Raw genomic sequence first — 16,614 nt, 5'->3', positions numbered from 1 at the left:
TTATAGAAACATTTTGTTTTTGTATTTTCTTGTGCAAGCAATTTGTTAAAATCTACTCCTACTCTCATGAAGCAGTAGGATTGTTTTAGTTTTGGAACTTTGCCCTCACTGCTCTTTTTGGGAGGAGGTTGGTCCCTTGGCTTTTTTGGTTAAAGTGCACTTAGACGAAGCTAGATAATGGAGCTTTCAAGGAGAACAAATTGTAACACATTTCCCGAGTAACTTCTGCGTTTGGGAGCAGATTTTAATATAAACTCTACTCATTTTTGTTGAAAAAAAAAAGTCCACAATAATTAAGTAGTTTAATTATTGTACTTTACCTAAGTCAACCTCAGGAAAGAAATAATAAAATCACTTACTCCACCAAGCAAGCACCCAAAATGGCAATCAAATATCTTCTACATGCTAAGACACCAAACCAATGTAGGAAACCTTCTGAACCTGGAAAAACTTCAACAAAACACAAATATTTCACAAGGTATATTGAATTTATTTTGCACGTCTGTGTCAATGTATGGCTATACATACTTCAGATCCAGCAAAATTCAAGGTACAAGGTACTCCACAAAGTACTGATTAGCGAAACCCTTGTAATAATTTTCAGATTTGTTTTACAAGTTTATACCGTTGTTCTGTGGATATTTTGAACTTTATCAGCTAGTAGGAAGTAAATTAATAACTGGAATAAATTTTCGGGTTTTCACCCAGTGGGGATTTGACCCCTAAACCTTTGCAACAAGTTTCCAGCTTGCTGGAAGCGTAGATATTTTGCAGATCTGAAGCTTGGGAAGGATAAATTTAACATAAATTTATTGTCCTAGCTTCCCAGACCCCTAAATTATCAATATAGAGTGTGTAGACACTTTTGGGTAGCCCTGTAAAGGGATTTTCTCTGTTGTTTTCTGTGTTTTGTATGCATTTTCAGATTTTCAGTCACAGGACAGTGAACAAAAATACACAGGAAATCCCCTTCTCAAAAGTACTTATCAATGACAAATTAAGTATTTGGTAAGTACGTTAATTATATACTCTATGGAGCTATTTACATGTTTAACATCTTCAATTTACAGTAAATTTCCTTGCTGGTCTGCATTACGTTTCTGCATAAATATCATATCTAGATCAATTTAGTAAGAAAGAATTAACTCCTTTCTTCACCCAAGATCCTATTCAAGGCATTAGTCTACTAACTGTTAGGTGAAGCATCTCACAGGAAATCCTCCCATAGCCACTCAAGTAGGAGTTGGGATTAATGAGTGAGGACTCGTGCCGGGATGACAGTGGGCACTTGTCCTCCATGTGCCATCTTATCATCTTGGAGAAATCTTGGCAAGCTGCTCATTTGGGTGGTAACAAGATTGGGGGAAACTAAATATTTACATTGTATGCAATTACAGAGTGATAGATGCTTCCCCCAAGAAAAATAGAAATAAACTGGCGCACTATAAGAATAATATATATAACATAATTTTGGTTTTACTCGTGCTTTGCATAAATAAATATTTTCACATTACCTTGAAATTCACAAGAATGTGCCCAAAATGTAGTCCGATAAAACAGGTCACAGAAGCCATGATTGAACTGCAGATGAAGGAAAATAATCATGCATAAATCAACTTCACCATGTATTGTAAATTAAATTTTTGGCAAAATAACCAAAGCATTGTTCAAATGTTCAACAAGTTTGCGTAAAATAAAATATAAACAATGCCCCTTTCCCCGTAAACATTAAATGTGGCAAAGTATATTCAACCCATCTTAGTTAGAGGATCAAAGCTAATAGTTAGAAAATTAGTTCACTGACCCATACAGGACCTTATAATCACATAACCCTTAGTCAATTAAGCATGCATCCCATATTGATACTCTTAAATATTGTTCATTCGTAACATTTATTTTTTAGGTGAATGGCGACTAACCTATAACACCCAATTGATATTTAACCATTATACTTGAATTTTATAACAAAGTTATTTTCCACTTTACAAGAGATTAATATGAAGAAACCAATAAGAAAGTAAATGTCTTTTACAAACAACGTGAAGAAATGGTGCAACCTTGGAAAAGCTTTTCGGCAGAAAATTTAGAAGAGATCAAAGATAGAGGAAATTTATGTTGGTTAGACAAGGAAATATCAAGTTTGTCCTGATTAAGCAAGTTCAAACACCAACTTAAATAATGGCATAATAATATGCTTGTAGACCTTAGTTTATAAGAACTAATTATCTCTTATGTCAAAACATAATTTGATCTTCACTGGGACTTGAACTAGACCACAAAGTTGTGATGGCAGAGTTGTAGCTAAGAGATGACCCAACTCTCTACATCACACAAGACGAGAAAAACATATATATAAGTCTGCACAGACCACTAAGATATTTCATGCCATATTACGATAACGTTGATGAGCATTCATTCAAAAGGTATACTCCAGTTTTATCTACGAATTACAATGCCAATATGCCAAAAACACAAACACGTATATGAGGAACAACCTAGTATATCATAATTCTTCTATTAAACTAAAATCATAGTCAAAGATCAAAGAACTTCAAAGTTGTTTAACTTGCAATTGCTTCCAAAACAAGTTAGAACCTTTGACATCAGTATAATTATTTCAAGGAGAAATTTAAAAATGATATCTAGATGTGAACCAACTTGACATCACCTAGAATGGGTTAAAAGCCAAGTTCGAGAATCTTTTATTTTTTGATAGGACAACCCCTTCTTAATCCAGAGAAAGTACTTAATACCAGTCAAATGACTCCATCAACTGCTGACCACATTAGCCCAGTTACATTGGAAAGGTGGCTGCACTAACACAGTGACCTGTCTCAGGGGCATTTGAATGTGGCTCTCTCCCAGGTCAAACAGGTGATTTAACCACTGGACCATGATCTGATTGACATCTCATTTTGGGAGTCTAAGTCCATCCATTTCTATTGAAATAGGTTTTTCATTTACTGGTGTTCTCAAACTGTGATTGCCTAGCGATGTGAGGACTACCTAGTTGAAATACTAAAGCTGAAACTAGTAGCATCATAGAATCACTCTTTAATACAGGAAATTGAATCCTAAAAGCAATCTTCCACTGTCATATTTCATGTTCTCCATGATCACATAAAAAGGTTCACACAGTATGTGATTAATGTAGTTTGGGATAGGAATCCATGATCACAGCATAGCTATGAATGTATGATCCAAAAATTCTATATATGACACACTTCCATGAAAATTGAGATGTCAAACCTTAGCAGCCCTTCTGGGTCAAAAGGAGCTTGACACCATACAGGTGCATTTGATGGAAGTGGGCCATAATCTGGTGAGTTAACACTGCATTCCTACATCACAGAATTACACAATTAAGATGAGATCCATATGTCGAAGAGCATGTAAAATGAAAAAGGACCAAAAAACTATCAACGAATTGTGGACCAGGTAGAAATATGCAATATAAAATTTATATTACCTTTGTTCGCTTATACACAGGATGTTGATATAAATGGTTTACACCTAGAACAGAATAATCAATCATACGAACAGCATTACAAGGTGGTCCAAGGCTTCCCCTCAATCCACATTTTACCTAAAAAATAAACAAATAAAGTAGTATGAAACATTCCTTTATTCGAACATAAATGCATACAACTAAATAAAATCATTCTCTTTTTGTCTTCACAACTATCATCCCACCAATTCATGATAATCTTAAATATGCGTGTAGTAGGCAGAGTGAGAGTAGAAACTCCTTAGGTCAAGCTGTTAACCATTGAGATTACAAACCAGTAAACAAGTTTTTTCCAAAGTCGAGCATTCTGGCAAATTATCGAGTTTCAGTCCTGTTGTCACCCAAATTGTACAAGCAAGATGTGACAACGCTCAGGGCGGGGGTTGTCACTCTGATCCCCACCCTCTCCATTCTAGATGTCTCCCTACAGCAGGCTATGGGGGGTAGTCCCTATGAAATGTGAAGATGCAAGACCCGTCGGGAACCGACAAGTCCGGGAGACAATTGAATGGCCTAGCAACTTGGTTAATCTAGCAAGTTTAGAGATCAGATTAGATTATCGTGAAAGACTAGTGCCTTAATGGAGTCAAATACTTGTTTTATGTTAATTATATACCAAGTGACTAGATGAATAGTTGTTGCTTTAGGATGCTTCACTATCCTATATGAAATGTGACACGTGACTAAGTGAGATGCAAAATCTTGGTTTATTTTAAATTATATGCCTACCTAAGTGAATCTTTCCTCTCAACTATTTTGAAGCAAGATATGGCTTGATTACTATGTTGCAAGAAACTTCAAAGAACCCAGTGTTTTGGGATGTACCCGTACCCGAAACTCCGAAACTTGGCCGAAACTCGGTCGAAACTCAACCATCATGTAATCATCTATTAGAGTTAATATAGACTTATTTTTCCTTTTAAATTGTCATCTATGGGTCTTATTCCCTTTTTTCTTGCAAGAGAATGTGTTATTCACTTATATATATATATATATATATGACGTTTCCATTTTTGGGAGGTGATCTTTCTAAACGTACCCATTTCGGAAACTTCGAAAAGTTTCGGCGTTTCGTGCAACTTAGCTTGATTGACAATCCCTCCCCTTGAGTTGTAACCACCAGATGCCTTCAGCATTGTAGAGACTGTGGCTCTAACGACTGCAAGGTCATCGTGTTAAACACTAAACAAGGTCTAGGCTTCGTAAAGTAGGTGAGAATGGTGGTCCTATTTTTTGATCAACCAAGCTTGTGCTTGGAGGTTAATTAATTAGTGCAAAACTAATCCTAAAATGCAAGTGCAGAATATGAGTGATTATCCTTAAAGTGAGATTGTTAAAGCTTTTAAGTACTTAATGATATCTCAATTTAGAACAATGAAGTACTTAAACAATAAATACCAGCAACCTTCACCACAAGAAAAAAGTGCTCAAAATCAACGGTGCCAGAAAATATTGCCAATATTACCAATAGACAATTGACAAGATTAATGCTTCTTAACACAATTAGCAAACTTCAAGATTATAACAATGGGACGTTGATATGCCAATTAGATACATCAGAGAGATGGACACAATTAGATTGCTTTAAGATTCCTCTTATCAAAATTATGATTAGACATGATTAAGGGATTTAAAAGTGACTTAAATTAATCGCAATTGTAAATCCACAAGAGCTGATTATTCCACAATAACAATGAAGAACAATGAATTCACTTTTCCAATAACCAATGATAACAATGAGAAACAAAAGCATTAATCCACAATGTATTCTTGGAGCAATTAGCCAATCACATCAAACACTTATCAATCCAATTAGAGCACCTGTGTTTGTTAATGTTGTTGATTTGGGGTAGCATCGGATGTGCTCTAGCCATGAAAATTGGTGGAGAGGCTAAAGCACATGAGATCTCCAAGACCCACATATCGTTTTAGAAAATTCCATCTGGATAAGGAGTTATTAAAATAATTAATATTTTTAATGAGTTCCTAAGTCTAAACATAGGAAAATAAAAATATTAATGGGTATTAATAAAGATAAGGATGAAAAGCTTCTAAGAGATAAGGATCAAGTCTATTTTAATCTTAGCCGTTGATTAGGGACTTAATCTCGGTCGTTGATTCATCAACGGGAAAAGTATAAGAGAAGACTTGAGGGTCAGTTGGAGATACACCAGAGGGAGACCAGTCAGTTCGATTTCTAGAGCGGGGTTTGCTGAGAAATTCGAACTAGAGGTTTGGATTGCAGTGAGAGGCAACAAGTACATAATAGAAAGGCATGGATAGTGTCGAAGGACCAGCGCAGAGATCAAAGAGGCAGATGCAGAAGCAATCAGAAAGACGCAGAGGCAGCTGGATTGCGCAGTCACTGGAGGGCCTGCACGGGTGACACAAAGAGGCCAAGTACTAACGCAATGAGGCAGAGTGCTGACACAGAGGGTCTGGAAGTTGCGCAGAGGCCAGCCAAACTGACGTTGATCTTAGGGGAAGCACCGGAGGTTTTATGGTATTACTGTCGTGTGGTTATCTCTATTGGGTGAGCCAATTTAGCACCCCAGTTGTACTCAAGAAAAGCTGAATAATAAAATCCTCCTTTGCTACACCAGTTTTCCCACATTGGGTTTTTTCGAGGACAATTGTCCAAAAATAAATGTGTTGATGTGTTTGATTCTTGTGCATGTATTTGTTTCTGTATAATGGCGTGATATTTGCAGTAGAATTTATTTTAATATTTATTGAAAGGATTTCGTAAATAATTTATTGGAAAATAAGTAGGTAAAATAAATCAGTTGCTGCAGTAACAGAATTTTCACATGGTATCAGAGGAAGGAATCAGAGACAGAAAGGAAAATTGATTATGCGTCAAGATCATGATTCAGAGGCATCTACATCAAGAGACTCGTGCAGATTTCAGGAAGTTGCACAAGAGATAGAAATTTCGATTTTTCTATGTTGGCTTACAGATTGGAAGAAGAAGTTGCTTGTGTAACAAGCTCAGCATCATTAGAGGTATGGTATATAGACAATGTAGCCTCCTGGCATATGACGAGAATCCTGGAATGTTTCTCAGATTATTAGGAGGAAAGGATGAATTTTCAGATCCCCATGGGGAATAAGGGGAAGTTTATTCCAGTAGGGAAGGGTACCATAGTTTTTCAAATAGAAACTGGAGAGCGATTCCGAGATACCAATGTGTTGCATCTGCCACGACTAGGGATGAACTTACTTTCCGTATCACAACTTCAAAGCAAGGGCTATGACGTTTTCTTCATTAAGGAGAAAGTATATGTCAAACACCCAAGTTGGAAAAAGAAAGTGTAGATCGGAATCAGAAGTAACAAGTTGTATACATTACAGCGAGAATCACCAATGGCGCTAATAGGCAGTAATGGAGACAAGGACTTGAATGAACTATGGCACAGAAGAATAGGACATTTGCACCATGGGGCTCTAAGAATTCTCAGGAAAATTGTGACAGGAGTTCCAGATCTTAGTACAGAACGAGATGATGTATGCAAAGGATGTGCTCTAGGCAAGTATGCCAAAGTAGCATTTCCTAGAAGTAAAAACAGGCCCAAGAGTGTGCTAGGATTGATACACTCAGATATCTGCGGACCAATGTCCACTAAAGCTCTTAGTGGTGCTGAATACTTCGTCACCTTCATCAATTACCACTCCAGGAAAACCTGGATTTATTTTTTGAAAACCAAGGACGAGGTTTTTTGTCGATTCAAAGAGTTCAAGGCTCTGGTGGAGAATCTGATAGGAAAGAAAATAAAAGTTTTGCTCTCAAAAAATGGTGGAGAGTATGTTGATAAGGACTTTACCGATTTTTGCGCTAGGGAGGGCATCAGAAGAGAGTGGACAGCTCCTTACAATCCGGAGTAGAATGGAGCAGCAGAAAGGAAGAATAGGACTATCGTGGAAGCAACTAGGGCCATGATGTATCATCAGGATATGCCAAAATTCCTGTGGGCAAAAGCATGCAGCACGGCAGTCTATGTCAAGAATAGAACTCCTTATAGGGCATTGGGCAAGATTACTCCAGAGAAAGTCTTCACCAGAAGACCCCTGAAATCAATCATTTCAAGATATTTGGGAGTTTAGCATATTGTCGTATACCCGAGGAGAAGAGGAAGAAGTTGGATCAAACTACAAAGAAAGGATATCTAGTGGGATATAGCAAGAACGCTAAGGCATGTAGAATTTATCTTCCGGGGAGCAGGAAGGTAGTCGTTCGATGAGATGTGAAGTTCATGGAAGATAGGGCCTTCAGAAAATCTCGAGAAAAGCCTTCCGAGGAGCAGTCAAAAGATAAGCCATTGTCCAAACCACTTCAACCAACGAAAGCCAAGAATTCTCCTTCCGAACAGGAAGAATCACAAGAAGAAGAGGAGCTAATAGATGCACCTACTACCAGAGGAAGAATGAGTTGGGAACTCTAACAGATTCTGCAGGATGCAGAAGATTTCATTGGCGCACCAAGAAACAATAAACAGGAGCGAAAATAGCTAGATAGATATCAGGCCTTAGTAGCTCAGGATGGGGAGCTCAACATCAAGTTTGGTTGGATGTGATGGTAGAGTACAGCTCTATAATGGTGAACAATGTCTGGGAAGTTGTGCCTAGGCCTCAGGGCAGATCAGTGGTAGGTTTGAGATGGATCTACAAGATTAAATACGCTACAAACGGCAGTGTGGAAAAATACAAAGTCAAGTTTGTGGCTAAGGGGTATGCTCAGAAGGAAGGAATAGACTACGAAGAGACCTTCGCCCTAGTAGCTAAGTATACATCTATTAGAACCGTGATATCTCTTGCAACATAGATGGGATGGGAGATTCATCAAATGGATGTCAAAACGGTATTTTTGAATGGAGTAATAGAAGAGGAAGTATACATTGAACAGCCAGAAGGCTTTGAGACACATGAGAAGAAGTCTCATGTATGCAAATTGAAGAAAGCCTTGTATGGACTCAAACAGGCACCTAAAGCATGGTATGGTCGAATTGCTGGCTACTTGCAGAATATGAGGTTCGTCAAGAGTGACACAGATCCAAATCTCTACTATCTGGTTGTAGAGAATGAACCTCTAATCCTAGTATTATATGTGGATGTTCTCTTCCTAACAGGATCATCCAAACTCATCGAGGACTGCAAGAAGAATCTAGTCACAGAATTTAACATGAAGGATTGGGATAGATGCATTATTTCCTGGGGTTGGAAGTTTGGCAGCAGAAGAGGGAGATCTTCCTTGGACAAGGGAGATATGCTACAGAAACTCTAAAGAGATTTAGAATGCAGGATTATAGGCCTATGGCTACTCCAATGATCACCAACTGGAAGAAAATTGATGCATCAGAAGACAAGGATGTTGATCCCACCTTATACAGGCATCTCATAGGGTCCTTGATGTATCTAGTCAATACCAAGCCAAAATTTGTTACGCTGTCAACACCCTCAATCAGTTCATGGTGGAACCGAAAAGAGCGCACTAGGCAATAGCCAAACATGTTCTCAGATATATGCAGGGAATAGTCGAGTATGGACTCTTATACACCAGAAGCAATGATATCAGACGAAGTGGGTTTACTGATGCAGATTGGGTTGGAAGTTCAGTAGATCGGAAAAGTACCTCTGGGTACTGTTTCAACATTGGATCGGGGATGACATCCTCGTGTAGTAGGAAACGGAAATTCGTAGCTCTGAGCTCAGCCAAAGCAGAATATATGGCCGCTAGCACAGCTTTGTGCGAAGCCATATGGCTTAGAAAATTGCTTGTAAACCTATTCAAAAGAAGGATGGAGGCAACCAAGATCATGTGTGATAATCAGAGTTGTATCAAGCTCTCTGAGAATCCAGTATTTCATGATCAGTCAAAGCACATTGATATTCGGTGTCACTTTGTCAGAGACTGTGTCCAACAAGGAGTTGTGCAGTTGAGCTACACTCCTACAGGAGAACAGGTGGCGGACATCCTTACCAAGGCCCTTGGAAGAACCAAGTTCGCTTATTTCAGGGAGAAGATGGGGATGGTAAAGAATCCATTTCAGTAACAGAAATGGATAAGTGTCAGGTGTTGCAGTACTATGAGCAGCATGATGCAGCGTTTGAGAGAGACTTGCAGTGTTGGGAAGAAGGACCAACAGCAGCATGGATGCAGAGGGAGTTGCAGTACAGATGTAGCAGTGGCAGTGGGAGAGCCATGGTCAGCAATACAAGAAGTAGCAGTGCAGAGGATGTTAGGCAACAAGCCAACCATTAGCACAGGTAACGGTGCAGGATGATCAAGGTGATGTTCAGTGGTGGAGCATTACTAGAGCACATTCCTCGCTAAGAGGGAGTGTTGACTTGGAGTAGCATCGGATGTGCTCTAGCCATGAAAATTGGTGGAGAGGCTAAAGCACATGAGATCTCCAAGACCCAAAAATCGTTTTGGAAAATTCCATTTGGATAAGGAGTTATTAAAATAATTACTATTTTTAATGAGTTCCTAAGTCTAAACTTAGGAAAATAAAAATATTAATGGGTATTAATAAAGATAAGGATGAGAAGCTTCTAAGAGATAAGGATCAAGTCTATTTTAATCTTAGTTGTTGATTAGGGACTTAATCTCGGTCGTTGATTCATCAATAGGAAAAGTATAAGAGAAGACTTGAGGGTCGGTTGGAGATACACTAGAGGGAGACCAGTCAGTCTGATTTCTAGAGCGGGGTTTGCTGAGAAATTCGAAATAGAGGTCTGGATTGCAATGAGAGGCAGCGAGTACATAAGAGAGAGGCAGGGATAGTGTCAAAGGACCAACACAGAGATAAAAGAGGCAGACGCAGAGCCAACCAGAAAGACGCAAAGACAGCTGGATTGTGCAATCACTGAAGGGCCTACGTGGGTGACGCAGAGAAGCCAAGTGCTGATGCAGAGGGTTTGGGAGCCACACAAAGGCCAACTAGACTGACACTGAGCTTAGGGGAAGCGCCGAAGGTTTTATGGTATTACTGTCGTGTGGTTCTCTCTGTTGGGTGAGCTATTTTGGCACCCTAGTTGTACTCAAGAAAAGCTGAATAATAAAATCCTCCTCTGCTGCACCAGTTTTCCCGCATTGGGTGTTTCTAGGGACAATTGTCCAAAAATAACCGTGTTTATGTGTTTGATTCTTGTGCATGTATTTGCTTCTGTATAATGGTGTGATATCTGCAGTAGAATTTATTTTAATATTTACTGAAAGGATTTCGTAAATAACTTATTGGAAAATAAGTAGGTAAAATAAATCAGTTGTTGCAGTAACAGAATTTTCACAAATGCAATGAGAAATATGCTAGTGCAAGAATGCAAATCGATGCCAAGGATGCAAGAGATGCAATGGAATGCAAGATGGGGCAGCCAAGAAACAAATGATTGCAGTAGTAAGAAAATCGCCCAATTCCACTAGAAAACACTTATCCAATATGTACAAGAGGTAAGGAACAAATGCCAAATAAAATTAATAACTTCCAACACCTTTTGCCACCGTTGTGAATGTATATGGTTGTAGCAAACATATCAGATCTGGAAATCAACCCAAAATCCACAAAAATTCACTTATATGCACCCAATTTGACTTTAGATTAATTCTTAATGCCTTAGGTGAATTATTTAGTGAATTTAGGCTTGTTTTAAATGCACTTAAGTCCTGAATATATTGTTGTCATAAAATGCTTCAGAATTCAAGATGAGGGTGTTGTCGCACAAATTGTCTAGGCAGCGCGACAACGCTCGACCAGGGGCTGTCACCCTAATCCCCGATCTCTCTGTTTACGCTGTCTCCCTAGGCTAAGGGGGGTAAACACTATGGGATAAAAGAAGACCAACTAGGAACCAGCTGAGTTGGGAGACATAGTGAGGCAAACACGCACCTGGAGATTTTAATGATGGATGACTTGATGGATTTAAATGATTAAGTCAGATAGAGTAAATGCCAAAACAAGATACGACCACAAGATAGAAATAATTTCAGACCAGTGCCTTCGATATTTAAATCAACCATCAATAAAACAAGCTATCCAAATCGATTTTCAATATGTGATGAAAAAGTGACGATAATCCAGATAAACGCCCAACACTGTGACATGCGAAAGATTCCAAATTTAAAACAATTATCGTTAATGACCAAGATCTAGAATTAATAAAAAAATTCCAACAGTCAATATAGCTTAAAACATTTATTGTAATTTGACCATAGGAAAATCATGCATTTAATGACCAAAGGAACTTTAAATTTAAATTTTAATTATTCCTTAGGCAATAATGCTTAATGGTAACTGAAAAATCTTTTAAGGCGATGGAAAAACGAATTAAAAGGGTTAAATAATCAATAAAAGTTTTAATGGGCCATAGGCCACATTTAAAAAATTTTAACATTAAAGCGCAAATCCCTTTTGCTTAGTTTTTAATCACCAAAAATTTTTATGATTTTTTAAATGTTTAGGATTTTTTTATAAATTTTTAGATTTTTTAATGATTTTCTAATTTTTATTAAAGATTAAAAGAAAATCTAATCAAAAATAAATCAAATCCTAAAGATTAACCTTTATGCATTTTTAGGATTTTTAAATTTTTAAATTTTCTATTTTTTATTATAGTTTTATTTTTTATATTTTTTAGATTAAAATCAAAATCAAACCCAAAAAAAAAGAACAAAAATGATTCTTTTTTTTATTATTTTTTAGAGGTAAACCAAAACAAAAAAAATCTAAATCTAAACTAAAACAAAAAATCAAAAATTTTCATGGAACCTAAATTAAATGAAAAAAGAAAATAAACAAAAATATAATTAAACCTAAACTAAATAAAAATGAAAAGAAACAACTAACACCTGATCATATATATATATATATATATATATATATATATATATATATATATATATATATATATATATATATAAGTGAAAATTTATAAAATCTAAAATCTAAATAAATAAAATTCAAATCTAAATGAAAATCAAATAAAAATCTAAACCATACGATAAAACCAAAAATCTAAATAAATGAATATATACAAAACAAAATCAAACGCATAAGCAAAACTTAACACATTAAAACCTAAAAAATACAAGAAATCGAAGGGTTAACTAAAAAAAAAAATAAACTATATTTCACAAATATAACCCTAAAAAAAAAATCGAAATTGTATCGTTTTGCAGGTTTGTTGGCGGCAGCAAGGCAGCCACTGAGATGAGGATGCAGCTGCGTGAAGAGGCTGAGGGAAGGGATGAGGGTTTGCAGGTTCGAAGAAGGGGTCTCGAGCAGCAGCGAGGGTGAGTAGCAGGTGACACGCTGCGTGGAATAGAGGCTGCGGATAAGTAAGGTGGATATGGCTGCAGGCAAGCAGGAGAGTTGCAAAGAAATGGACGGCAGCAAGAGGGCAGTGCGAAAAGGTTTCAGCTGAGGAGCGAATGTGAGATTTTTTGAAGGAAATATGCAGGTGATGAAGGAGCTGCGTGAAGGTGTGGAGAGAAACAGTGGATGGAGCCGACAGAATGGGAAGGGAAGGGAGGCCTGCGTGAGGGAGAGGGTTTTGATGGGAGAGATTTGTGGGGGATTGATGGTAATGAAGAGCTTGAGAGCAACATATAAAGCTTGGAGCCAGACAACAAAAAAAATTTGAGATTTTATGTCAGAAAAATCGACCTTGAGCAACAGAGAAACTGAAACCGGAGGTAACATACTAGTGGCCCAAAAACTTAATTAAAATCTTAAATCCTCCCTGCTTCAGATTGCCTGATGAAAATCCCGAAGAATCTTCAAAATTTGTACCTGCAATGATAAAAGCAAAATGCCCAAAAACAAAATAATAATGAAACCTTAAAAACCCTAGCTAAAAAATTACAGTAATCACAGTTTAAAAGCTCTAAATAGCCAAGATTTGTCAGTATGCCACAAAAATATTTTTTAAGATTTTGAATTTAAGATGAGGTGCTTCAGAAAACCCTTCATGCATTCACCAGAAAAATTCTAATGATAAGCTCGGGATCAAAACCAACTGGGCTCTTCAGAAAATGCTTTTTCAGGAGTTGGTTGGTTCAGCCGAGAACTTCCCCGAACGCCCGGTAATCTCAAAAAAAAAGATTTCCTGCACAGCTTAATTCAACCATTAACATAGAGAGAGAAAACGACAATGAAATTCAGATCTAATGGAGATACCTACCATTATATTTAGAAATTAAACTATCATTCAAACCCCAGTGATCAGACAAGATACATGTGTCTAAATCACTCTTCAATAAGCTAACATCAATGGCTAAAAGTAAATCTATGCAAGAAAATAAAACATCTTACAGCATTTCCCGCAGAGTAACACCAATAGAGATTAACCCCAAAGTCTTTCTTTATTTGCACATAAAAAACCATTACAAGAGAGCTTTCACTCAGCACACGACTCCAAGGTCGAATGATCTCAAATGACCCCTAACACCCTATTTAAAGATAAATTTCCCAGCGACTAATTCGAGTGATCCATGTCAAAGTGATCTCGACCATCGATGAGAATCAAAATCTCCTTTAATTTCATCCGTCGAAATTTTAAATGCATTTTAATATATTAAAAAATTAAAATTTTGCATTTATTTCCTCAAAACTTTGACTTGTTATTATTTTATTATTTTATTTTATTTTTTATTTTTTATTTATTATTTTTTTATTTTATTTTATTTTTTATTATTTTTATTGGACCCTCGAACTTAGCCTTTGGAAATAATTACCTAGGACCTAGGACTTATGAGGAGATAAAACATTTTCTAACCCTCAAGACACTTTACATCATTATTTTTACATTTTTACATCTCAAGGGGGGGAAACCCATTTGACATAGACCCTCATAGACCACCCAGTTCTGCGACACAAATATAATCTAGCAGATCAAGCAATTGGTAATAAAATAACCTAACCAAATAGTTAGGATTACATCCAAATCACATTTACAGAGACTCAATGTAGCACACTAAGACTCCCCTAAGATTCTAATGACAAAATCCATTCTAGCTTTGGGGTTAGGCTGAAGGAAAACTCTGCCGACCATGGGTCAGTGAGAGAAAAAACCTTCCGGAACGTAGATTATCACTAGAAGATTAGGTTTACCTAGGCGATTACATACATGACACAAATATGCTAAGATTATTTACAATTTACACATGCAGACTGGGCTTACAACATAACATAATCAGGCTAATGATGATAGTCTGCCACAGACACGATGATCAGGTGCTATCCCTTCTTCGAAAAAAGGGGGTGTACTGCTGTGGGTAGTTGACACATAGTGGTCAACAAAGGGCAATGACAAGAATGAAGGATTAGAGAGCAAACGAAGAGGCCTAGTGGCCTTGTAGATGACTAGGTAGGCTCACAATGAACTTGACAACCTACAACCACCAAGATAGCTCTAGAATTGTTGCAAAACCAAATGTTAGAGATGAAATCCTAATGCAAACTAAATCAATGACAAAAAAAATGGCCAAATGAGGGCTAGAAGAGGAGGCTAGGGCCAGGAAAAGGACAACGATAGGGGTAAGAGGCCAAGAAAGCGCAACAATGGGGGGAATGAGGCCCAAGAAGGTCGCGGCCACCGAAATCAAGCTCTTAAGGGTTGTTGTCTGTTGAGAAATGTAATTAGTGTCCGTCTTCATAATTGTATTTGAGTCATGATGTAATTGTCAAAAGAAAAAAAAGAAATTTTATTATAAATGAAATTGACTTATTAAAGCATGGGTTTCATGTTTGGGTCAATTGTTTTTAGGTCAAAGCATCCATTGAAGGCTTCTAGGATTTATATCAAGTGCCCTTGTTCATGTCATAATGTAAAAGACCCTTCTTGGGTTCAAAGTGTCAAAGAAAGAAATTATTTCGTCTTATTAAAAACCTCCTTCATCAAGTCACCTTGCAAGTCGTCTCCTCCAATTATTCATGTCAGCCTAACCTATAGACGAAAACAACTATATATAGCCTATTGAACTTGGCTCAATGAGAGAAGATTAAGAAGCTCAAATAACAATTGTGGAGAGGGAAGAAAGGGCTATTCAGATTATCTACAGGGCAATAAAGAAGAGAAGTAATTTGTGCTACCTTTTTCTCCTAAAAAATTTGTGCTGCCTTTTTCTCTTAGAAAATCGTGTTATTGTTTGTACAGTCTCCTCCTTGGAATTCGAGCCCTTCTCTCAAGTCTGCAATTTCTCCTCTTCCTTGAAGTTTTGTTCTCTCCTCTCTTCTCCTCATGCTCTCTCAAGTGTGAAGTGAAGAATAAGTTTCCCTTTTCCTCTTTTATCTCCTTGGAAAAGATTGAATCCCTAAACCTAGGATCCAATGGCTAAGATTTGATCCTCAAATCTCAAGATATGTGGTTGAGATCATTTCTCCCAACTGACCCCCCTCATACATTGGCCCCATCACTTGAAAGTCTCCTAGTACCTTTTCAAGTTGTGTACCTTTTTAATTTCTCTCATAAACTGATTTTTCATCTCACTTTAATATTAGAAAAGTATACTGTATTTTTAGCATAAAGTCACTTTGTAAAGTACAAGTGACTTTAATATTAGAAAAATTACATGGTACAACACTTCTAAGTACCTATTCCACCCATGACATTAGTATAACTCATAAATGTCACTGACACAAAAACCATTAATGTGCTAGGGACAAAAGCCCAGTAACACCTCTCCTTGATACCACTTTCAACACTCCCTCTTACTAACAAAGGTGTTTCTCACCACTCCCATCTTGTCCCTGAAAAACACATGCTTGCCCCATGGCAATGATTTGGTGAGAATGTTTGCCACCTGTTCATCAGTGGATATATACTCAAGCTTCACAACCCCTCGCTGAACCCAATGAAGTGATATCTAATCTCTATATGCTTTGACCTGTCATGAAATATTGGATTCTCAAAGAGTTTAATACAACTCTGATTATCACAGTAAACCGTAGTTGGTCTCAACGTTTGATCAAATAAACCAAAAAGCATCTTGTGAAGCCACAATGCCTCGTACCCTGCCTGACTAGCTGCCATATACTCTGCCTCTGCACTGCTCAATGCCACTGACTTATGTTTCCTGTTGAACCATGACACAACCGTTGAGCCCTGTT

General features: G+C 37.3%; 1 protein-coding gene across 1 annotated transcript in view; it reads right to left on the bottom strand.

Moving 5' to 3' along the window:
• The window catches only part of LOC149177557 (uncharacterized), a 367,210-nt gene that overhangs the window by 122,231 nt on the left and 228,365 nt on the right, over window positions 1–16,614 (bottom strand). Inside the window, exons 7-9 of the mRNA XM_089420162.1 lie at window positions 3,470–3,586; window positions 3,250–3,341; window positions 1,515–1,581 (exon numbers count right to left, since the gene is read on the bottom strand). Coding sequence (XP_089276288.1) covers window positions 1,515–1,581; window positions 3,250–3,341; window positions 3,470–3,586 — 276 coding nt within the window. The remainder of the gene's footprint in view (window positions 1–1,514; window positions 1,582–3,249; window positions 3,342–3,469; window positions 3,587–16,614) is intronic.

Source organism: Pinus tabuliformis, chromosome 4_1 (genome assembly GCF_031772625.1).
Source record: "Pinus tabuliformis cultivar Carrire ecotype Pingquan chromosome 4_1, CPIR1, whole genome shotgun sequence".
In the NCBI taxonomy this organism is placed as follows: Eukaryota; Viridiplantae; Streptophyta; class Pinopsida; order Pinales; family Pinaceae; genus Pinus; species Pinus tabuliformis.
This window is presented reverse-complemented; position numbering and strand designations above follow the sequence as displayed.